Source organism: Juglans regia, chromosome 4 (genome assembly GCF_001411555.2).
Source record: "Juglans regia cultivar Chandler chromosome 4, Walnut 2.0, whole genome shotgun sequence".
In the NCBI taxonomy this organism is placed as follows: Eukaryota; Viridiplantae; Streptophyta; class Magnoliopsida; order Fagales; family Juglandaceae; genus Juglans; species Juglans regia.
Genome location: NC_049904.1, coordinates 1844522 through 1869183, shown reverse-complemented (window position 1 = coordinate 1869183; position 24662 = coordinate 1844522). Strand labels below are relative to the sequence as shown.

General features: G+C 35.0%; 2 protein-coding genes across 8 annotated transcripts; both read right to left on the bottom strand.

The window, feature by feature from the left end:
- Positions 1–223: 223 nt before the first annotated feature.
- LOC118348253 (protein N-terminal and lysine N-methyltransferase efm7-like) lies at positions 224–4486 on the bottom strand. 4 transcript variants are annotated; one of them, XM_035689424.1, is made up of 7 exons: positions 4321–4486; positions 4156–4217; positions 3790–3923; positions 3063–3208; positions 2807–2878; positions 1827–1934; positions 224–1735 (listed from the first exon to the last, which is right to left on the bottom strand). In XM_035689424.1, the coding sequence occupies exons 1-7, from the start codon at positions 4379–4381 to the stop codon at positions 1560–1562; spliced, it is 759 nt and encodes a 252-aa protein (XP_035545317.1). In that variant the 5' UTR covers positions 4382–4486; the 3' UTR covers positions 224–1559. The 4 variants fall into 4 exon arrangements, with proteins under 4 accessions (XP_035545317.1, XP_035545318.1, XP_035545315.1 ...); XM_035689425.1 differs by having other exon boundaries at positions 1830–1934; XM_035689422.1 differs by having other exon boundaries at positions 673–1741.
- A 1895-nt stretch (positions 4487–6381) lies between these two features.
- On the bottom strand, positions 6382–11863 carry LOC108987523 (LIMR family protein At5g01460-like). Of its 4 annotated transcripts, none has more exons than XR_004801341.1 (16): positions 11344–11847; positions 11143–11228; positions 10674–10786; positions 10371–10481; positions 9934–10032; positions 9687–9809; positions 9408–9470; positions 9268–9332; positions 8838–8947; positions 8635–8749; positions 8476–8541; positions 8045–8155; positions 7072–7138; positions 6920–6968; positions 6726–6824; positions 6382–6613 (listed from the first exon to the last, which is right to left on the bottom strand). XR_004801341.1 is itself a non-coding variant. In XM_018960451.2 (14 exons), exons 1-14 carry the CDS (start codon positions 11691–11693, stop codon positions 6921–6923), a joined length of 1527 nt encoding a protein of 508 aa, XP_018815996.1. In that variant the 5' UTR covers positions 11694–11863; the 3' UTR covers positions 6382–6920. The 4 variants fall into 4 exon arrangements, 1 of the variants encoding a protein (XP_018815996.1); XR_004801342.1 differs by having other exon boundaries at positions 6726–6800; XR_004801340.1 differs by having other exon boundaries at positions 6726–6968.
- Positions 11864–24662: the final 12799 nt, after the last annotated feature.

Here is a 24662-nt window from a genome sequence, read left to right as displayed (position 1 = left end):
AAGAAATTCTTGTTCATTATAATAGTTTTAGATCCCGTTTGGATACAAAACAGTTTCATCTTATCTCATCTCATCTCATCTCATCATTACAAATTTATCATCTTATCATTACAATTCAACTTTTTCAAATTCTAAAATAATAAAAATAATATTCTAATAATATTTTATTCAACTTTCATCTAAAATCATATAATCTCATCTCATTATCCAAACGCAATCCAAATGGGGCCTTAATGAGAGCTCCAATTACCATTTGACTAGTATGGGAGTATGGGGCCCAAATGTAACTATGAGCTCCCTTGGAGCATTACATGTTTGTGTTTGAAATAAAATCAGATCTAATGCATGTCACATGCACTATGCTTAAGCAACCAAGCCGAAATAGGAGCTTAAGCCAATTTCCAACTCGTTGATATCTCCCTAATCAAGCAGTACTTTTTTAGGTCAGACTCTCAAAATACATGCAAACACAAAAGAAATCGGTAGTTTTGGAAAGCTAGTGCAAGACAAACTGAAAGCAACAACCTAGTCATCGATACAAATGTCAAGGAGATGAAACTTATGTCGACTACCTCGACTACCTTTGTCCACTGATTTAATATCAGTCGAGGCTAATCTTTTTACACAGGAATTTCATTGCCCATGAAGAATGCTTGTTTCAATCTTTGTCCAAAAATTGAACTTGAGCCAAAGAGTTCAATGATCAAATAATTAAAGAGGCCATGTGGTCCAAGCAAAATAATAGCAGTACTAGCAATCAGCTACCAACAATTATTGATAAACGACAGCCATATTATTTGTGGGACTATTTTTATAATGACTAGCTGGGAGCTTTTCCAGACTAAACATTCTCAGAAAGCCTGTCTCCCAGTCACATTCCAAGATGATGAATCGTTCAAGGGCATCCAAGGAGTAGGGGGAGGAGTATGATATTGTCTTGGTCCAAAAGAAAACCTTTCAAATTTGTCAGAACTCATAGATTCTACGTCATTGGTTCATTCAACTAGGGTTCTAAGAAACCAGAGCCAAGTACAAGTTCATGTGAGCTGGCCTGGGCGAGGCTTATGGTCGCAATGCGAGCATAAGTTGAGAACATAGACCACATTGCACATGCTACATACTGAATATCAGTACTATGACAGCCTAGCTAGTTGGCTCCAGACAATTGAAAATAGGACATCCCCAAGACCATACAATCGGCCAAGATCTACATCTTCAGACAAGAGTTATGGTCCCCCCATCAACAATTCTCCCTCTCCAATAAGATGCCATTACAATATTTGACATGGTCGTAAATGATGGGTAATCTTCCAAAACAATGGCAGTCATTTGTGTACAGAGAGGCCACAGATGATTTTACATGAATAAGAAAATGCTGACCAAAATTCATCTCAAACTCTTGAATGACAACATAACTTTTGTGCTCAAGGAATACCAAAACACTCCCGATGTAAGCATATCTACTGAAAATTCTAAAAAAGAAAAATGGGAGTGCAAAGAATTATTGACCTTGTTCGACTCAACTGACTGCAATTTCTAATTTCGGCTTCAACTATTAACTATATATTGTCTCCAGAAACAGTAGCATGCCTGGGCTTGATGCAATACACACGGGAACCAATGTGCTTTACTTCAAGACCAACATTCTCACAGCCAGTAAAGAAGAGGGACTCATCCTCCTTCCCAATTCTGCGCCTCCAGCTCATTAAAAATACTGGCTGGGGAAACCCGACCCCTGCTTCTGCAGGTAAGAGGCATAACAATATCAGCAAGATTAGCAATTCAGTCCATCACATATGTACACATAATTTTTTTAATCACTGTACCACCATTCTGTTCAATCTCCATCCTTTTAACTGCTTTGTTATCCTTGGGCTTGTAAGATTTGAGAAGAAAGGACAAAGTCTTTATCAAGTTTGTGTACTGTTTCACATCTACAAGCAGACAAGAAAAAAACACATTAAGACCTATTTTTTCTTTTTCAGAGAGAAATATGGAGGGCAAACAGGATGGGGCAGGGGATACGGCGCTAGAAGTGTGTAATTAACCCCTAGGTGTTCACTCAAGTAACCTGGGTTGGCTCAAGTGGTAAAGGCCTTGGTCTTGGTGGTATGCTCCCTCCAAGGTCCAAGGTTCAAATCCCATAGGGGCAAACAATCTCTAGGCCCCTAGGGGCCATCGGATTGTGCATCCCTGGGATTAGTCGGGACGCTGTTCCCAGACACCCAGTGCCAATAAAAAAAAAGTGTAGTTTCCTGTTTTATAGGCACGAAGACAAAAGACAAACACTAGCTCTTTCCCTCTAAGATGGAAATTAATTCAAGGTTTTCTACCATAAAATTCTCATCAATTTACATTGTTCATAATCAAGTTGAAAAATTAATCCAAGAACCACAAAGCCAAAGAGTCAAAAAATATCATGAACATGCTTTAGCATCTTACCAATGCTCAGAAATCTTTACAAAACTACTAAAACCATTGAAGTAATTATGTAATCAGGGATGACTTGGGAAAGAGTTCTTCACTGGAAGAGCCATATTGGTTTTCAACAACAATATCTCAAGAATATCCAAACCTCCAGACTGTAATGTATGGAACTTGTAGCTTTGGATGGTGGGTTTCTCCCCCACTTTGCTGGTCTAATTTTATGCATGGCTTTTTTTCTTTTGTTTTAAATAGCCAATTTCTGTCAGTGCATATCGTGTACTTTGAAGTGTTCGTTGCATGAAAATATCCCCTATCTCCCCCACAAAAATAAAAAAAGGCCAGTTTAATTGAGTGAAATAAAAAAAGATCAGAAGCTTACACAATAAGATATCACTAGCAATAATCAGGTCCCAATCTGGGTCAGTGATAGGAAAGGTTGCTCCCCATGTATCTGTAAACAGAAGCATGGTCTAGTATTAACGACAACTACACCAAAATAAAATCAATTATGAAAATCCAATAACAGTGAATGAGAAATGCCACATTCTATATAGTGATTGCATTAAAAAACTTGTACTCCTCAGTAATTGACCACATATGACTCACAAGTTCGTGGGCATTAAAAGAGAACCCACGCTTTATGTGAGGAAGGACAGGTATAATCCCGTTAGCCCTGCAGTTATGAGCTACGTTCTCTTCAATTTCCTGGTCATCATAGTCTGATGTCGTGATGTCAAGACAAAAAGACTTTCGGAGATATATGGCCAAAGCACCAGTGCCACTGCCATTAGAAAGAATACTTAGAATCTACAGACAAACACTACAGCCTTTACACATCAAGTTTAAACAGAGAGAACTTACTATATTGCACACTAATCAAGAATAATTAAGTGTATCCTATTTTTTTTTATCGGTAATTAAGTGTAGCCTATTATTGTAAGCAATAAAAAACAAGTATCAGAAGATAAAGAAACCTAAAATGTGCAGTAACCACGATTAAAAATTCAATAAGGCATACTAGGTTCATATCCCAAGCCACTGCCTCAATGAATTCATGCTGCAGAAGAATGAGTCACCGATGCACAAACCTCATACATAAGCACAAAGTTTGGGTATTGACATGTATTCATTACCCATATTGCTCCAACCAGGCTAGAGACAAAAGGTACATCCACATAATAGATAGAATATGGAGTAGTCGCAAATAAACAACAAAACAAGATTTTACTGCACATAACAAAATCAAGGAGCAAAAAAAAATCACTATCAACAGAGTGCCAGTCACATGCTAAAGACTGCCAAGAATGAACCAATACGGTCACAATTTCATCAAATACTAACAACGACGAGCAATAGACCCACCTGCCCAATTCAATGCATCGCCGGCCTTCTATCCATGAACGGTGCTGAACCAAAAATTCTGCAAAAGCAAATGTCCCAGGCCAGAGTAAATTGGCATTCAACTGGTGAAACGAAAATTCCCGGATGAACAACTCCTACATACAAGCAAACGCATGGGTAGTGTAAGAACAGGAATATAACCCCGTTTAAATGCCCAGTTGGCTAGCTAGCTATGTGGAAGTGCAGGTTTGCATTTTCGCTTATGAACTCCCAAAGAAGGAAAAAGAAATGCCCCTATGGGTAGAATTTTCGCACAAACAAACCAAACCCAATTTAGCAAATCAATCCAAATTAACAGTATTGATCATGTAAAGGAATAAGCTTTACCATTCCGGGAAATTCATGCCTCCTCTCCTCGTAGCTTTGCTGAGCCTCTGTCTTCTCATTATCTACAAGGAAATGGGCAGGGTTTGTATTTGATATGAAACGAACAGAGCGAGAGAGCTATATGCAATCATTAAAAATAAAAATAAAAAGAGCGCGACAGAGTACGAGAAGAAGTGTCATCTTCGTCGGGGAAAAGCGAAGATGGAGAGAATAAAGCTATATCCATTCTCTTGCTTGTTTTTCGTTCTTTTTCTTTCAATCCAGGCTGCCGCTACAGACCAGAGCGACCAGACCTAGCCAACGCTTCCTTCTCTGTTTCCTTCCTGGCCACGCACGCCGTGTATTTGACCCCAACGCCGAGGAACCCAGCGAACGAAGTAAATACGAAAACGACATGCCGTTTCGCCATCACAGTTCTACTCTTAATCCGAACTCGTCATGATGATGTGATTTTGTTCTCTACTTTCATGTTCACTGATTTTGTAATTCATCCGAGTGAGTTTAAATTTATGATGGCATTCGCTGTGAAACCGAGTAGGTTTGAGTTTAATAGTTCAATTTGAAATCTAATTACTAGATAAGTAATGTTACATACAGTCGTAAAATATGTAAATGTTGTGTAATTACTTTGAAAAATAATATGATCCATTATTAAAAAAAATATTTTTTTTTTTATGTGGGTCTTGTATTTACTCATTTCTTTTAAAATAATTGCACGGCAATTATGCACTACACGAGTGCAAATATCATTTGTCTTAATAGATTGGCTGTGAGTTTTTCATTTAAGCATTCTTTTTGGTTAGTTCATATCTGTGCTAGGCATCAGTGTTGGCATGGAATGGAAGGAATTTTTTAAAACATTCATTGATGGTATGGGTCTATTGGGTTTCTATTGAAAATAAGATTGTGGCCCTGGAATTTTGAAGGAAATACAAAGAATAAATTGATAAAGTTAGGAACTTCAAGTAAATCACAGTGACTAACTTGGTAATTGAAAAAAGTAAGCATTGTCAAAAGCAAAGGATTGCTTGCATTTCCCTTCCCTGTTGCAGGTAATTCAAGCAGAACAATGCAAGCAATTACGGTCTCGTTTGTTTTTATAGATGAGATGAGATAAGTTAGATTAAAATTAAAAAGTTGAATAAAGTATTGTTAGAATATATTTTTTAATATTATTTTTATTTTAAGATTTGAAAAAATTGAATTGTTTATTTTATTTTGTATTAGAAGTTGAAAAAATTATAATGATTAATTGAGATGAGATATTTTCTAAAAACAAACGAAACGTCTCTCCAATTGCTTGGCTACCTCCCATTTTATTACAAGATTCTTCTCATTTTAGATTTTATCTTACAAGATCTTGATTTTGACATTATTTTATAGAATAATGTTGGCATGCCCTCTCATTTTATCCATTCATTTTGACTGTTCATATATTTAATTTTTATTCTTTTTTTCACATACTGATTAAAGAAGTGACTATAGTGTATTAATTTTTTTAAAATGTAAAAATGTGAAAAAGAAACAAATAAAAAATGAATTTTACCTAGAGGTCAATTCAAATCCATTGAGTAAGCTACATTGAGCAAGCAATTCAAATCCATCCAACAAATCCTTTCCGTAAGAGATATTTGTTATATACTACACTCATACCCCATCATGTGAATATGGTATTATCCATTAACAACTAATTTTTTTTCTTTCGAAAAAATAAGAATTGATATCGAGGTTATAAAGAATGCTACATCACCCTAATGATATGTAAAATGAGAGTGTGGTAGATAACAAATTTTTCCTCTAAACATAACATTCTTCTTTCTCTAAACATAATATTTTCTTTCTCCAAAGTCCAAACATAATAATAATGAACTCAAGAAACATTGAATACTTGAGGTTGAGTTTGAAGAGAAAAAATTGAATTGAAATTTCAAATCAATTATGATTTCAAATTCAAAATTAAAAAAAAAAAATTAAAAATCTTATATGGCTTTAGTGCAAATCCAAAAAAAAAATAATAATAATATATGAATCAAACAAGGGATGTACTTATAAAAAAAAATGAACCAAACAAGGGATTTAGATTTCAAGGACTCAAATCCAAATTCGCCTTCTCAAGTCCAGCCATCCAACACACCATAAAGGTAATATTTTTAACTGGATAGTTATAAATGACTTTGGGGCAAAATAAAAAGAAAAATCATTTAAGCTTAAAACAAGACCCGGTATGCTGAAATCCAGAACACGTTAATCAAATCAAACAACTTCCATAATCTTCCTTAGCACGCAAAGGCTTTTCTTCTGATCAGCCTTTCTAATACTTTTCGAACTTAGTACAAGACAACATAAAGTATAAACACAAAATTATGAATCGTAAAAACGGATGGCTCTTACAACTTTTTTGTGCTCGATGGCTATATTACATCAAGGGTAGATTATCAAAACCCTGTTCCCACGTGTGCTGCCCAAGCCAATATATAACACAAGTTAAACAAAGGTATAATACATACAGAATGTGAGAGAGAGAGAGAGAGAGAGAGAGAATAAACAGTAGCAGCATTCGCAGCACTCACCACGCCACTCTCACTGCAGCAACCCAATTCAACTTGGATGATATCTGCCTACTTTTCTGACCTTCCAAATCAGACCTTTCAACGTAGAGCAGAAATTGGCTATACACATCCGACATGAAATCGCCCCAAAAGAGAGAATTAACTGAAAATCTGACACCACCAGGTGGGTGCATGCTCTTCTAAGCATAACATACCTTAAGTGGAAAGTTGAAACCTGCCACTGGGTTTTCTTCTTCTCCATCCCTGAAATTTTGAAGGAAACATGTAAGATCCTCAGGTTCAGGCAAGGCTCAACACGTGCTTTCAAAAACAAGGAAAAACAAAAATTTCAGCGCAGGAAGCTTACAAAAGCAGCGTAATACACAAAGGTCAATCCCGCAAGACAAACAAAGGCAATTTGAAACACGTTGTACCTGCAAATGCAATGATTAATATTCCAAGCAAAACAGTGGTATGCCTGCCAAATCAGAGTTAATAAGTGCTAGAGGTGTAATCGGTTCGGTCCCCATGGGTGTCACAGACCGAAGATTTCGGTCCACCCTTTTTTCAGACTAGACCGTTAGCTATCGGTCCGATTCGGTCCCATACGAACTAGGAATATTTTTTCCTTTTTTCTTAGTAAAATTAATAAAAAAAATTAATTAAATTAGTAAAATTAATATTAAGTGAGCTCTTTAATGTAGATTATGTAACTAATTCATTAAAAAAATAATAAATTATAATTTTTTATAATGTTAATAATTACTAACTTATTACTTTAGTATTCATAATGACCTATATTAAAATTCTAACATTTTATATAAAGTTAATGAATATTAAATAATTTCATTGTCCATAGATTATTCATGCTCACTTGCAACATAGGTATCTAAAAAAACAAATTACCTAATTACTTTAATTAGGTGTAAATAATAGAGTATGTATCTACATATAATAACATATATTATCATATAAAAACAAAAACATATATTATCATATGATATATTAGTTAATTAATAATATATATTATTTTACATTTTATATGGTTAATGGTAATAGATTAAATGAAAATTACATAAATAACTTATACAACTACTATATAAAATAATATTATATATATATGAAATATTAAAAATATTTATATGTAAACATTTCGGTCCGTTCTAGTCCGGTCCAATCCAAAAAAACCACACCCCAGGACCGGACTGAAACTGAATTCCTCAGACACCATGGACCGAGACCGACCAACATGATTTTTGGTCCAGTCCGGTCGGTTTTTCCGGTTTGGACCAAAAAATTTTCACCCCTAAACTCGGTGCATTATAACCACTATAACTCACTTGTACAAATATCTAATTCCACGAAGTGATTGCAGCGTGTGGCCAAATATTTCCTGTGCTGCAGTTGCTTGAGCATAGTATGCAAATGCTGTAGAGCAGAACTGTATCACACTGAGATAGGAGAACAAAAAAATTAAGACCATTTTCCATGTAACTGCCTACAGGCATTTTAGAGGGTAGTTATTTCTTTAAAGGCATTTCTTACCCTGTCAATTTGATTCATGAGAAAAAAAATATGATATCTAATCTTAAAAGCTAAAGCGAAATTGCAGATTCAACAATGTTATACAATTGATGGAGTTAAAAACAATACGTGGAAAGTTTCATGGTACACAGTAAAATACTTCAACAATAAGTGGGACTAGAATTGGTTATTAAAGTTTCTACTTCAAATATACGAGTGGAAAATGAAAAGGATCAAAGATACTAACCTGATGGAGCAAAGAAGAATAAGACCAACGTTAAATAGAAAAGAGTTCATAAGAGTGGCTCCCCACCTGTGAACAGATTATATAAATTGATGAGCCACAAGTGTCGGGCTACAGAAAAATAAAACAAAAGCAAAATGCTAATTCTGCAAGAGTCATTACTTCATGGGGTGGATAGTAATGAAAACTAATCTCAGACCAAGCATCATTGCCCCAGCAATCACCGCAAGCAGAAGGTAAAAGCAGAAGAATGCAAATGCTGCAGTACCCAGAAGACCTGAGGGTAGCAGAGTATCATAATTAAAAATAGAATGTAAAAGGAAATTGATATATTTAATATTTTTAAAATAAAAATCCAAAGTTACCCCAGATATCATCCAGCTTGATGAAAACCTCATTCAGAAAAGGAGAAAGAGGAGGGTTTATCAACAGATATATAACAATATGTGCAACCCAAGCAACCGAAACAATCAACCTGATACAAAAGCAGTAAAAATCCTTAGGAAGACTAAGATGTATCATTGTCCAAATCATAATACTGAATGAGCATCACAACATATGCATGCCAGAATATAAGTAAATAAAAGAATGGCTGCATCTATATCAAATTCAAAACAATCATCCAAAATTCACTTCATCTCAATCGAGGTTATAAATCCTATGATCACCGGATCATTATCTATTGTCCATCATATGAAGCTCAAAAATTAATATAAACATTACATAAAGTTTTCACTCAATACCATCAGCAGTTCCGTATTCATCCAGATGATAACGTATCGTACAAATACTTACCCCAAAATTCCCAGCACAAGTTTAGCCAAGTACCCAAGAATAGTCATTGCCCACGAAGTCTCAGCCTGAATCAAAGACATAAATTACCAGCAGTAGAAAAAAATCAAAAGCAACAGGTCAAAAAAATTGAAAACCATCACCTTTTCTCCTTGAGGGTACATCTCTTCAAGAAGCTTCACATCCTCTTCCAACTGGAGCAACTCCTGCAGATTCCCAAAAGAGGAAAGAAATCCCTCAAAAGTTTAGTACATATTTGTTTCCCCTAGCACAACCAGAATAACATGCATAGAAGCCTTGTACCTAAAGCTTGGGGATTCTCAAGGATCCAAACATGATATGTGGTACTTACTGCGTAAAATATAAACTCAACTGCCAAGTGTGAAAACAAAATTTTATAAATACCAAAGGTTTAGATCTACCTTTTCTACTGCCTTCACATTTTTACGCCACTTTCGACCCTTCGAACCACTTTTTTCTTCTTGACGGAGGTTGTCAGCTGCTTTCTTCATTTCTCTTGCTTTTTTACCTAATTCTGTTGCTTCCTACAGATATATTAATAGCACCATCCATAACCAACCACAACCCAGAAATAAATCATGGAAGCGCTTCACAAACCATAAAAAGTAGGCAGATATAGACAATATATAATGCACGGCCAAGAAGCACCTTGATATACTGTGAGCGAGTGATAACAGCCTTTGGACGCCTGATGAATGCAAAGATAAGTCCCAAAGGCAGACAAGCAATACCAACTCCACCAAATATCTGTATATATTAACAGTAGTAAATGTTTAAACTATTTGCAAGTACATAAAAGAAAGAAGATGAAATGATCTTGCTCTAAAAAAGGCTGAATTTGATTAAATGTGACATTTGTTCCTAGGGACCACTAAAAAGGTAACAAAACTTGCAGATAAATCATCAGAGTTTAATGAGATTCTTAAAGTGTATAAACAACACAACTCATATCTCAAATAATCATAGATGATAGATATAGAAACATGATGCGGGCAGTTTCAACTTTAAAATTACATCTATGTCTAATTACTACAGATAGTTTCAATAAAGAGCGATGCATTCAAAATTTTAAGGAATGAGCTTACAGCAAAAAGTACAGATCCGACAATGGTAGCAAGTGCGACAACATATTCTGGAAATGTAGTGCGCATAGTCCATGTTTTCTCTGAAGAAGCACTTGCAGAATATGCAGAGCACTGTCAAGAGCGGGATATAAAGCAAGGACAAAAAATGCAACAGAATGAGAAAGAGGTTTATTAACTACTGCACGCAAGCAGTATGCCATATGACAACGTTAAAAGCTGAAAAAGAATTAAGAAAAAGAATAGTTTCTCAAAAAAAAAGATAACTAATCCAGTAAATAGGAAGCTAGACAAGGGAAGCAAAACCTGGTGTGTGCCTCCAATACACTGTTGACTACTAGAGAAGTCCCACGTACTAGGGAAGGAAGTAGTGGTTGAAGAAAGGTGCATAACAGTGAAGTCCACCTTTCCAATCAGTCCTAATTATCATCAATTGAAGGTTAGATGGTTGGAAGAAATCCACACAGACCGTTGCAACTTTGACTCCACACTAACTCACGAAAATTTTCAACCTGGCCTTTTTCAAGTGAAACACAATGCATTGAAACAACGTACATACACAAAAATAATGAAAAGGGGACCTAGAACCAAATAGAAATGAATGTTCTTTTAACAATCATGGTACAAACGCTGAAAACCAACCAAATTCAAGAGTGCCAGACTCAGATAGCTTTAGAAAGACTTGCAATAACTTAATTGTGATCAGAAATAATCGTCAACTATCAAAATTCTATCAATGTAGCTCAAATTAACAACCGCTTCAGTTTTGACTAACCGTATAAAATGCCAAGCAAGAGACCGCAAACGATCGCCGTCGTCACAACCCAGAGCAGCGCGCTTTTGATCCTCTTACCAACACTCCTGCACGCATATACCAACATCGCACCCAAAAAGACAAAAAAAAAAATAATTAATGAGATTTCCTCGAAAAATTATATGATATAATATGAGCATTTGAAGCCCTAGAGGTACCCACTTTTCCTGATCCCCTTCGTAGTAGAACATGGCGAAGGGAATAACGAAGAATACCAGCACGGCATCTAGAATGTAGACAGCTAGCCACAGATCCTTCATTGGCAGGGTGAGATTACAGGCGCCATTGTATATCGAGTGCCGACACGCCTGCCTATTCGCCACGTCGGCCGGCAACATAAGTATCGAAATCGCGGCGACGGAGAGCCCCAAAACGACGACGAATTTGGGGAAATATGCCTGGTTCGCGTCGTCGGGATGCTGGTAGTTGACGAGAAGGTAGACATTGAAGATGAAGACGAGGATGCACACGACTATGGCAACGATTACGAGAGCGAGATTGAAATCGCCCATCGTTTGGAGCTCCCGAATCGAAGAGATCGAGACCCTGCGGGTTTTCCGTTTTTTTTTTTTCCTTTTTGGAGCTTTGTGGATCTGGCTTTTTTGTTTTTTATTTTTTATTTTTTGGAAAACCAAAGGTTATGAGAGAGAGGCTCCGGAGAAGAAAGGGGTATGGCTCCGGTGAGCTGTAAGAGAATATGAATGACGTTTTATTCTTATTCAATTATAAATTATTTCTTATTCAATTATAAATTATTGTATCATTAATTCGACGTTGAGTTAAGTTAATCTGAATTAAATTTTTTATGAATAGTAATGAATTGAGATAGTAGAATTATTTTTATAGAGTTTACTTAAAATGAGTTTAAATGTGTTAAGATGTTAAGATGAATTTAGATGTATTTATGAGAAGTTGAAAAATGTTATGGGTCTCACGTGTAAAAACTGTTAAATTGAAAAAAGTTATGGACCTCACGTGTAAAATGGTTTTGAGTTGAGATGAGTTTAGTAATTTGAGAGTTGGGTGTTTGATATTAGATTTAATTTAAAATTAAACTGAACTGACTTGAACCCATATGAGTTTAACAACCAAATGGGGCTTAAGGGTTTTGACTTTGAGAGCTACTAGGTACAGTCCGTATACTCGGGCCCCGCGCACTCCACTTTTTTGTCTTTTGTCCATATCAATGTAGGTAGAATGACCAAATGTCTTACTCCCAACATGCCCAAAAATCATATACGAACATTCAATTTGATTTTGCCGCTACCCAGCTCTTGCATTCTCGTTTCTCTTTGTGCCGTTCGAAATCCAGCATCTTGGTCAGCTCCTCTGGCTTTGCGGTTAGCTCCTCCACCACCGACGTCGTCCTCAGTTCCTCCACAACCACCATCAGTAATGTAGACCCAACCCAGCCCATGCGAGGTTCCTCTCATCCTATCTATTCGAGTTCCGGCTTCGTGGTCAGCTCCTCCACCATCAACGTTGTGGTATGCTCCTCCACCACCATCAGAGGTAACGTAGATTTAAAAATTTGTTTGGTTATTTTTCGCCCAGCCTACTCCCATATACCTTGTTTCAAGAATTATTTTTCTTAACACAGCACCCACGTCTTGACCAAACCACCCATAAACTATTTTGTGAAATTACTCGCTTTGTAGATCAGTTCCTCCCTCAGAACAAAACTTCAAGACCTGACTTACACTGAGATTGTTTTGGGTCAATACTTTGCTGAATGTATTCGAGGAACTTACTTACTTTGTGGAAGGTATGCATCATTAATTAGTCTCTGGTTACAAGTGCTTAGCATCTAACTTTGCTGAATGTTTAATAAACACCTAAATGTGTGTGGATCCAGATTGTTTTGAGTTAAGGGTACATACTACTTTTGACTAGAGAGAAGTACTATAAGGGCAGCTGCTGCAAAATGCATATGCTATTGTTATGATCCACTGCTAGCTAGTGTAGCAACATATATACATATATATATTAATTATCTAATGCTAGCTAATTAAAGCTTTAAATTAATTTAAATTAGCATAATTATTATCCAAATTATTGTAATAAGCTCAACTATAATATATTGTTGGCATAATATCACATGCATAAAATTATTTTGTATGTATAAGCTAGCCACAATGGGGCCACACATTAATTTCAACACTACTATTAATGAAATTTATTTATAACATTTAATAAATTAATATACACATAATTATTTATTTATATAATGATGATATTAGATGATAAATGTGAGTCCCTCTCACAAAAAAGGCTCACTTAGCATAGTAGTGCAGTGTATATGCTTCTTGAGTAATAGCCAGTGGTATGTACATTGAAACTTTTGAATCTAAGATTGCTCTACTGTTAAAGAGTACCAGATATTTAATTGATTATGAGTAATTGACAATGAGCAAACTACTTGATTATGAGCACCACACAAATTACAACATGAGCCTAGTGCAATTCAACTTATGTGTGTATATATATATATATATATATATATATATATATGTTGGAGCATTACTTATTAAATATTACATAGAGGTGAGTCCATTTTCGGTGGACAAGTCGATGGAGAAATGGGAAGAAAGCACAAGGCCTACTAGCACTAGCACAAGGCCTATCAACAGTGCTACAAGGCCTACCAATACTATTACATTAACTCGTATTCTTTTTTCATCTAAAAACCATGTTATTGGTATGATTTATAATTTATTGATAAATCATTATTAGATATTATTTCAGGAAATATTAAGGCCATTTTATCTAGATTGGTCAGCATATAGCTGTATGTATGGTTACCATGAGATTATGCCGTATACATTTTCCTCACTGTTTGCACCTCGTCCAAATGCCGACCCTTATCCATAGACAAACGAGGTGATAAATTTTATGATTTGAAAGTTTCTATATTTAAATCCACTTTGTGAATGCTAAATTTATGATTTTTTATTATAAATTGCAGTAGCCAACGGGAGTATCGTCTACTAGGCAATCGTTGTTTTCTTCAAAAAACAATACTTATCAAGATAGCTCAAATGTGGGAGACGAGTTCATTGAACAACAGTAAGTATACCACAAATTGTTGCATTGGATTTATACCTTCATTGCCCTGATTTGTGTTAAGGTAAATTGCATGAGGCTGATAATGCATTGGTTGAGGAAGTACCATCAATAGTTGAGGAAGTAGCACCGAGCAGTCAGGGAAATCATGATGATGGTGTTATGAAGCCAAGGTCAGAGATGTCATTTAAAACTGAGGAAGAGTTGTTGGACATCTATAAGCAATATGGAAAACAAACTGGGTTTGGCGTAATGACCCAAAGAAGTAAAAGAGAAAATAATTAAAGTGTTAGATATTTAATACTTGGTTGTGCTCGTGGTGGTAAGGCAAAGAACCATATTACGAATGTTCCTTGATGGATTTGGATGACGATGAGAGATTAAAGAATGTTTTCTGAGCCGATACATGTAGCAGACCAGCATATGGATATTTTGAAGATGTTGTGACATTTGATACAACATACCTAACAAATAGATATGGCATGCCATTCGCCCCTTTTGTAAGAGTGAACCACCATGGACAATCTATATTTTTTGGAGCAGGTCTGATTTCAAGCGAATATATTGATACATTTGTTTGACTATTTGAGACTTAGTTGAAATGTATGAATAGAAGAGTTCCAAAAGCTATCATCACTGATCAGGATAGGGTCATGAAAAATGTGATAGAAATATTTTTCTTAAATACTCGACACATATTTTGTTTATGACACATTATGCGAAACTACCAGAGAAGTTGGGTTCCCATTCACATTATAGTTGTGGTTTGAAAAGTGCATTGCATAAATGTATTTATGATTGCCAGACTTCTAAAGAGTTTGAGAAGTATTGGAAGATGTTTATTGATACGTATAATTTACATGAAATTGCATAGCTTTAAAGCTATATAGTGAGAGAGAGCATTGAGCTCCTATATCTGAAAGATACATTCTAGACTGGAATGAGCACAACTCAGTTGAGTAAGAGTATGAATGCATTTTTTTATGGTTTTGTGCATTCAGGAACGATGTTAAAAGAGTTCGTTGATCAGTTTGACGATGCATAAAGGAAGAAAGCGGACTTTCATTCATTCAACTGCATAATTCCATGTATAACTCATTTACTCACGGATAAGCAATTTCAGGAACTATATACTAATTCTAAGTTTAAGGAAGTACAATCTGAAGTAATGAAGATTATTTATTCTCATTGTATTCTCATCAAGACAGAAGAATCAATTTGGACATATCAAGTTAATTATCAGTTGTAAGTTGAAGAATGCATCAAACGAGTTACATATCATGCATACTTCAATGAAGATGAGTGTGAGGCAAAGTGCATGTATGGACTATTTGAGATTGGAGGCATTTTATATAGACACATTCTTGCTATTTTCTCAATAAAAGATGTCCGATCGGTGACTTCGAAGTGCATTATGGACAGGTGGAGGAATGACATTATACATAAGTATGCTCTAATTTGAATCAGTTATGATGATTTGAGTGGTAAACCAACTACTGGTAAGTACTCTACTTTAATTAAGCTATGCTATGAAATCGCCACAACTGTAGTAGAAGATGAATATAATTCAATAGATATGTCGCAGAAGTTATAGACAATGAATTTAATTTACACAAAAACCAATGCCCAACCTGCACAAGCAAATAGTACTTTGGTCAATGAAGTTGAAGTTGGAAGTTCTGAAAAGTGTTAAGTCCTCGCGTTATGAGGGGTAAAGGGAGGTCCTCATCGAAGAGGATGGCACCTGCAATAGAGAAGGTTACAAGGAAGTCATAAACTAAAAAAAAACAGTCCGAGATCGGTGCCAAGAGGAAAAGAAAAAATGTATTTGATTTGTTTCTCATACAATATTTTTAGTTTACTTTTCAATTATATTTAATTTAATTTTTTATGGTTGAAATGTAGGTAAGCAAACTTCCGAAAAATGTCTTAAACACAATTGACATTGAAACAACGATAGACGAGGTTTGAACACAAGTGACGCTACAACAACGATAAAGGAGGTCTTGAACACAAGTGGCACAGCAACAACAATAGATGATGTCTTACTTACTAGCACACAACAAAGTATTACATAGGTATGTAGTACTTCGTTTGAACTTTTAGTTGTGATTTGGATAACATAACTTAGGTATTTTTTCTAACTTTTTTACCCTGATGTTACAGGTGGATCCTCAACATCATGCCTCTCTCCAGAACAAATGAGGATTCGGACTCTGGTTGTTTATGCTCATTGTTGGCATTATGGTCATGCTTTGATTTAGACTCTAGTTGTTTATGCTTTAGAAGTTGGATGCAACTTGATGTATTATTTTATACCTTGATGTACTAGGTTGAACTCTGGTTAGTTATTCCTTGATGAAATATGGTTGTTGATATAGGTTCTTGATAGAATTTGATTGTTATTTTTTTATGGAATCTAGTTGTAACTCTGATTGTTAATTTAGTAAGAATGCTTTATGTTTCACATTCTCCAGATTTTAAGAATTCAGCTTACTTATTTGATGTAGAATATGTTATATTGAAGGGATGATAAGTTTGGTACAGTTGGAAACATAAGCTTTATGATTACAAATTAAGAACACTGCATATTAATAAAAAAAGGGTTTACAAGTTACCAGTCTAGCTACACTAAAGCACTAACAAATTTAACAAACTTGATAAACCTATTAACAACATTCAAAAAATTCCTTAACTCAAACTTAATCCTCTATTGATTTTGATCCTATCAAACAACATAAGATTAGAATTAAAAGTCTCCAATACACGTAAAGTAGCATGCGTGCAATATCTTTAACTTGACTTTGAAGCTCTTCCCGATCATTAACAAGAACCAATACTCTCTTTTGGATGTTATCTTCTCTTTTATGAATCTCTTCACTTGCATGTTGGAGTTATTCCTCTCTTTTGGACTTCAACCTCTCTCTTTTGAGTTATTTCTCTCTCCGTTGGATTTCTCTTTCCTCACAATTGAACTTTCATTTCCTTTTTCAAAATCTGCCTATAAAAAATAGTTGCAATATGTATTTTCCTATAGCAAACAACTTATAAAAATCATTGTAAGAAACTAAGAGGTTACTTTAATAATATAGGAAAATAAAAGTATACAGATAAAAATTGTTAGTAATAACCTCCTTATTGTAATTTGGACAAGTAAAAAAATATCTTTTTGGATTTCTTGAGTAGTTCGAGACTTTGAGATATGCTATCGACCCGCATAAACATATTGAGACATTTTTTAAGCAGCGATCAACCAAAAAAGATTCAGTATGCAATTGCGATGAAGACATTGCAAGTCGGCAACACAAGCGTCCTTGAAACAAGTAACTGTTTTTTCTTTCTAAACACAAGCCAACATACAACACCCAAATGAGATAAATTGAATTTCTCTAGGCACATTTATTCTTGACACCTAACAACTAGACTTTCAATCTCAATACACAAACTTATTTGCAAGTTTAGTTTTTTAATCTCAACACACAAACTATATGCTAATGCAAGTTACAAGCCAATCAAACTTTTTTTTTTAAACACATGCCATTATATAGCACCCAAGCAAACAAACTTTTCAATATACATGTTCTTTTTAGTATTTTCACAAACACCTTTCAGCCATCTCTTATTTTCATTACAACACCCATTATTATAGCTTTATTTATTTCCTTAGTTACATAACAAAAATTTCTAACAATTCGTTGAAAATTTCTAACAATTAATTTGAAGTTTCGAATTTAAAGTATCCACATAAAGGAAAGTTTTTCAAATCTCAAAACTGAAACCTACTAGCCGACATTGGTGGAAGGGAACGACAACTTGAAGGGGAGCGGTAGCTTGAAGGGGAACGACAGTTCAAAAGGGATGGCTGCTCGAAAGGGACGACAGCTCAGCTCAATGGGGATAGAAATGGAATGGCCGACAGCTCAGGCAGCTCACACCATCGTCGCCCACCTCAAAATTTCTGCTAGGATTCGTCGTCGTCCACCAACGCGTCCTCAAGAATTCCTTGAAGCCACTGAAGTCAGCTCCCACCTTTTAATAAAACAAATATTTTTTGTCAATTTCTCAAACGAATCATTTTGGCCATGTTAGGGGTGTGCGTGCAGACATCTATTTAGGGACTGTAAGAAGAATTTCTCTAAGAGCTATATAAACAATAGTGCTACATGCAGGCACAAGTGCAGAGATACCGTGCACACAATGTCACATAAGCAATTATGTTATTTCAAAAATAAAACAAAAAATAAAACGCAGAAAATCATTTTGAGCACTTTCAAATCTCAATCATCTATCTCAAATTAGCTTCTCTTATCTTCTCGTTTCTCTCTCTCAGATTGGCCAAGGCGTTCCTCTTTCTCTCAAAACCCCACTCCTTTGCCAAGTTTTGATTGAGCGATTGCATAAACTGCCACTAAGCCTCGTCATCAGGTTGAGTAGTATGTATGCACTCCTCGACTACTACTCATTCCTTAGCGACGAACCCTGTAGTTCTAGTAGGTAAGAGCTTGGTTCCCACTAATTTATAATAGTCCAAAATGCTAAACCAAAACTTTTCATGGTTGTCTGAATTTATAAATCAAAACGAAGGAAATTTATAAAATCAAAATTTTTACGCAAACAGATGGTTGCTAAAAAGAAAAGAGTGGAAAATAGAATGTTTTACTTATTTTTATAAAGCAATAATATTCGCAAGCTTTAGTTTCTACATGTCTTTGGGGGTGAATGTGAGTATATGAGAAAGGTTGTGTGAGCGTTGGTGTTGATTCAAAGAGAAAGGGGATGCTTTAGTGTGTGTGTGTGTGTGTGAGAGAGAGAGAGAGAGAGAGAGAGAGAGAGAGAGCATTTAGAACGTTGTTGGCTTTTTGTACTTGTGTAGCTGTGGTGACTGGCAAAGATGAGAAAATTGAAATGTTATTGAACCCCAATTTCCAGGCTAGAGACAAGTGAACAACTTTCAGATCCAAGAGAACTACAAAGCTAAACGTGTAAGCATTTTTTTTTTTTTATCAGCATTCACATCCTTGAATATTGAGTAAACAGAGTTTTAGAAGATAAAATTTTACATCTTTGTTTCCATTCTTGTTCTTGACAACCACCATTCTTGCATTTTTTTTTTAGTTCTTTCATATTTAAGTGAAAAAAGAACAAGAAGTAAAACTATTAGTTGCTTAAGGCGTCAAACACATGAATTTGTTTGTAAAGATAGTTCTATTTGGGATGGTCTAGATGAGGAAAGGTAAAGAACATGAATCTCATATAACACCTCCTATCTAAAATCCATCAACCCAGGTATCATAATATTGTTTCAAAAGTTGTTGTGTGTTTATTTTATGTGTATTTTCAACACTTAGTCTTGGGTTCATTAACATTATTGTTTATATGTTAGGATAGATCAATACTACTTTATCCAAACTTTTCAAACTACATGCATAGTTACTATGAACCAGTGTCTCATGTGTGGTTACCACATTTTCTGCCTCCTCCAAGTGCCAACTCATATCCATAGAGCAACGATGTGATGCGTTTTATGAAAAATAGTATGCTTTAAATTTTGCCAAGGAATATTTGTTTCAATTATTGATTTTTTTTAGTAAATTGAAGCATACATATTTCACTTAGTTTGGCTACCACGTCTAGTTCTGCTGCCTTGTCTAGTTCCGCAACCTTGTTTAATTCCTCAGGCTTGTCTAGTTCCACTTTACTAGCATTTGTTCCTCTTGCAAATGTCAACCCATATCCATGTAGCAACCAGGTGATTTGTTGAATTTGTAGATGATGTGTCTTTTACATGTTCCACAATAAATATTTGAATGTTGGGATTTTTTTTGGGTAAATTGCATCAAAATACGGCACAACCATCACACTTTGTTGTTAGCTCTTTGACTATGCATAATGCTACAAGTTCAAGCGTCGTTAAAGAAATTAATGAAGCCACACCAGATTCAATACAAGTTGAAGCGTTGTCTACTGCCTCTTTGGGTAATACTATTGAAACCAAAGATAATGGTTGTTCCAGGACATGTGATGTAGGGCATATTGATAAGGATGATATCATTGAGGAGCCAAAAGCAGGGGTGTGCTTTGAATAAGAGAATGAGTTAATGTCTTATTATAAATAGCATGGAAAACGATGTGATTTTGAGGTAACACAGAGGAGCAAAATGGATAATGATGGGGTGTTAGATATGTCACGCTGGGTTGCGCTTGTGGTGGTAAGGTACAAAATCAGATGTCAAATGTCTCTATGCCTTGTCAACAACAAGACACACTGTAATGCAAAGATGAAAGTGGTATTGATCGAGGGGAATTTGTGTGTCACATCGGTCCAGAATACATAGAACCATGTGCTAAGTCCACGAAAATCCAAATTCTTTTGATGCAATAGAGAAGTTAACGAGAATGTTATTAGGGTGCTAGATTCAAATAATCAGGTTGGCATATGAATGAATAAATGTTTTCAATCTCTTATGGATGAGGTGGGTGGGTTTGAGAATGTGCCATTTAAAAAAAAAAAAAGAGAGATTTTCATAACTATACTAACAAGGCAAGACACCTACGCTTTGGTAAAAGTGGTGGTCAAATGCTCATTGAGTATTTTGGAAAGATGTAACACAAGAATGATGGCTTTTTTTACCTCATGTGTTTGGATGATGACGAGAGGTTGATGAATGTTTTTTGGGTGGATGCATGTAGTAGAGGGTCATTAAAGTATTTTGGAGATTTGGTAACATTTGATACCACATACATAACGAATAGATATGAAATACCCTTTGCACCTTTCGTGGGTGTAAACCACCATGGGTAATCAATATTTTGGGCACAAGCCTTATTTCAAGTGAGAATACAAAAATATTTGTATGGTTATTTTAAAATTGACTAGAATGCATAGATGGAAAATCGTCGATGACTATTATCATAGATCAAGATCGAATAATGAAAAATGCGATCGCTCGTATTTTCCCTAACACGCATCATAGAGATTGCTTGTGACACATATTGAAAAGTCCCTAAAAAGTTTGGTGTCCAAAGTTAATATAAATATGGGCTGAAAAATAAGTTACAATCGTGTGTCTATAACTCCCTTAGTATTGATGAGTTTGAGAACTCTTGAAAGGTCCTAATTATCACGTTCAATTTGCATGAAAATGCATGGTTACAAAGTTTATATACGAAGCGAGAGTTTTGACTGCCAATATATTTGAAAAATTATTTTTGGATTAGAATTAGTACAACTCAGAACAGTGAGAGTATGAACTATGTGCATGCTAAGAGAAATCTAAAAGAGTCTGTTGATTAGTTTAAAAATAGACTGAAGAAAAATATTGAAAATGAAAATGTTGTAGACTTTCATTCATTTAACTTCATAATTTCTTGCATTTTACAATTGCCACTTGAAAGTAAGTCTTAAGAGTTGTACAAAATCGCCAAATTTAGAGAATTTTAACGAGAAATCATGGTGATGATATCTTGTCATTGTCATATCTAGAAACAGGATAGAGTAATATCAACTTATGTAGATGACGACGTTACTGTTAAAAATTTCATAAAAAATGTTACTTATATTGCTACTTTAACAATGTTGAGTGTGAGGCGAAGTGTGTACACATATTATTTGAAATGCGAAGGATAATGTGTAGACATATTTTTGCCATCTTTTCAGCTATACGAGCCTGTGGGTTGCAGAAAAAGTACATATTGGACCGGTGGAGGAAGGACATAAAACACATATATACTCTATTTCCGAGCAATTATGACATTGCTGATCAGAGGCTAGAAACTCTCAAATATTAACGTCTATTGAATATTTGTTATGAGGTATTAACAAATGTAGAGTCCCGCGAAGGGTATACTAAAGATATGATTTCAAAGTTACATGTGATGAATGACATATACTACACCTCGAAGCCCTACCTTATAGTTTCCAATGTTGGAGTAAGTACTGTAAATGCAATCATTCAATGAAGTTCTAAAAAAGTATTAAGTCTTTGTGTTGTCAGAGGCAAGGACAGACCCCCGTCTAAGATAAATGTATCGAGGATAGAGGAACATGTGAAGAAAATAAAAACCAAGGCTAGAAAGCACAGTGATAACCTGAGTGGGTCTTCGACCCGACTAAATACGGGTTTGTTAATTGGTGTTAACCTATCTGAAAGCCGCCCACTCAGCCTTCTTCGCTCACTCAGCCTCAAGCCTTCCGGCTACCAGCTCCACGTCCTTCTGGCCAACATGGACTCCAAATGGCAACGGCATCATCGAGTTCGACGAACTCATCCAGGCATCTTGCCCGATATTGAGCACCACATTCCCTATTTTGCTAATAACTGGCATGCAATGTCAACAAGTTTGAACAAAAAGAAGAAATTCACAAAAAGGAAAACACAACAAAATAGAAAATGGTGATCTTTAACTGTCATATTCACCTTCATCTCGTCCAACCCATCCAGGCACGTATTCTCATCCGTTATTGCGGCACTTACCCAAGTCTTTTCACTATCTATTTGAAACTCTGCATTCGAACCCCCAAGTTGGCTCATCGCATTTTGGGAATCCTAGAGCTCATATATTGAATCCTTCACATTATCAATGAAGTCCTCAATGACTGCCGCTTTAGTACTCAACAATCCTGTTTGTTCATATATCTTCGATACCGTGGATGATTTATTTTGCGCAACTTCTAGTGCAACTTCGAGGGCTGTGTTGCAAAGTTTCAAAGGGTCTGTTTTGATTTCGGAGGCATAGTAGGAGAGAAGCAAAAAAGGATTGGCTTTTTTTAGTTTCCAGCCGAGAGGCTTACAGATCTGTTAACTCAACTCGCCACACATTCTGCCTTTAGCATAGCATTACTCGAGCTAGACACTTTTGTTTACAGATCCGTTGCTGCCGCTGCTGTTGCTAGGTTTCGTTACCTTCATAGTGTATAGTCTTCTTATTGACGAGTTGGTGCTGGGAGTGGACAGGTTGAGGCTTGGGGATGCCTCACCTTATCAGCTTTCTCCATCAATCCCAGATATCCAAGACCACTTCTCTCTTCCTCTCCCGTTTGTGAATGTTTACGTTTCTGGAAGTATCAAAAGTAAAAGTAAAGCGTGTTTTCATAGGTAGGGTCATACGGGTTCGACTAGATTTGCTTTTGTTCAGGTCGGGTCGGCGTGATGTCTTAAGTAGAACCAAACGGGTCAGGTCGAGCATAAACCCAACTGTAACAGATCGGGTTGCAGGCCTACTTTGGAGATGCCATAAGATTTTATTCAACTTACCTAACTAATAGGAACAAGATACCATTTGCACTATTTTCTCGGTGTGAATCATTATAAGCACTCCATACTTCTAAGTGCAGGTTTGATATCGAGCAAAGATACCAAGACCCTGCTTGGATAGTGAAAATATTTTATCTCATCTCATCATTATAATTTTTCTAAATTTTAACACAAAATATAATAAATAATTCAATATTTTCAAATCTTAAAACTATAATAATATTTTATTTTATTTTTAATTTTTATCTAAAATCATCTAATTTCTTTTTATTTCATTATCTAAATTGCACCTAAAATGTTTGAAGTCTTTGAATGGTAGAAGCTCTCGGTGCAATCATGATTGATGAAAATCGTGCCATAAAGTTAAAACTTAAGAGCATTGGCATTGACTTCATAAAAAATCTAACCAAATGTAAATATGATGAATTTCATCAAAAGAGAGTTGCATTGAAAATATTTTATCTCATCTCATCATTATAATTTTTCTAAATTTTAACACAAAATATAATAAATAATTCAATATTTTCAAATCTTAAAACTATAATAATATTTTATTTTATTTTTAATTTTTATCTAAAATCATCTAATCTCTTTTTATTTCATTATCCAAATTGCACCTAAAATGTTTGAAGTCTTTGAATGGTAGAAGCTCTCGGTGCAATCATGATTGATGAAAATCGTGCTATAAAGTTAAAACTTAAGAGCATTGGCATTGACTTCATAAAAAATCTAACCAAATGTAAATATGATGAATTTCATCAAAAGAGAGTTGCATTGGATTAGCCAAAGAGATAAATGTGAAACTTTGAGCTACAGTAAATGTATAGATTTCTTCAAATTTGAAGAGCTACTACTGTTTACTCATCAAATCTAATTTTTATTCACTTTTAATCTCTAATGATATTTTTTATTCATGTTTAATATCTAACTGTCTTGTAATAATAATGTAAGAATAAAATTAAATTATTAGTTAACATATGATTATTATAATTATAAAATATGAAAAAAAAATATTATTATTAAAAAAATAATATTATATTATTATTTTGATGAATTCAATAACTAATTCAATGTGGAATTATAGATAAAGAAGTTTTAGATATATGAAAAATATATACTTTTCATTAAAATTTGAAGATGAATTTGATGAGTCTAATGTTAATG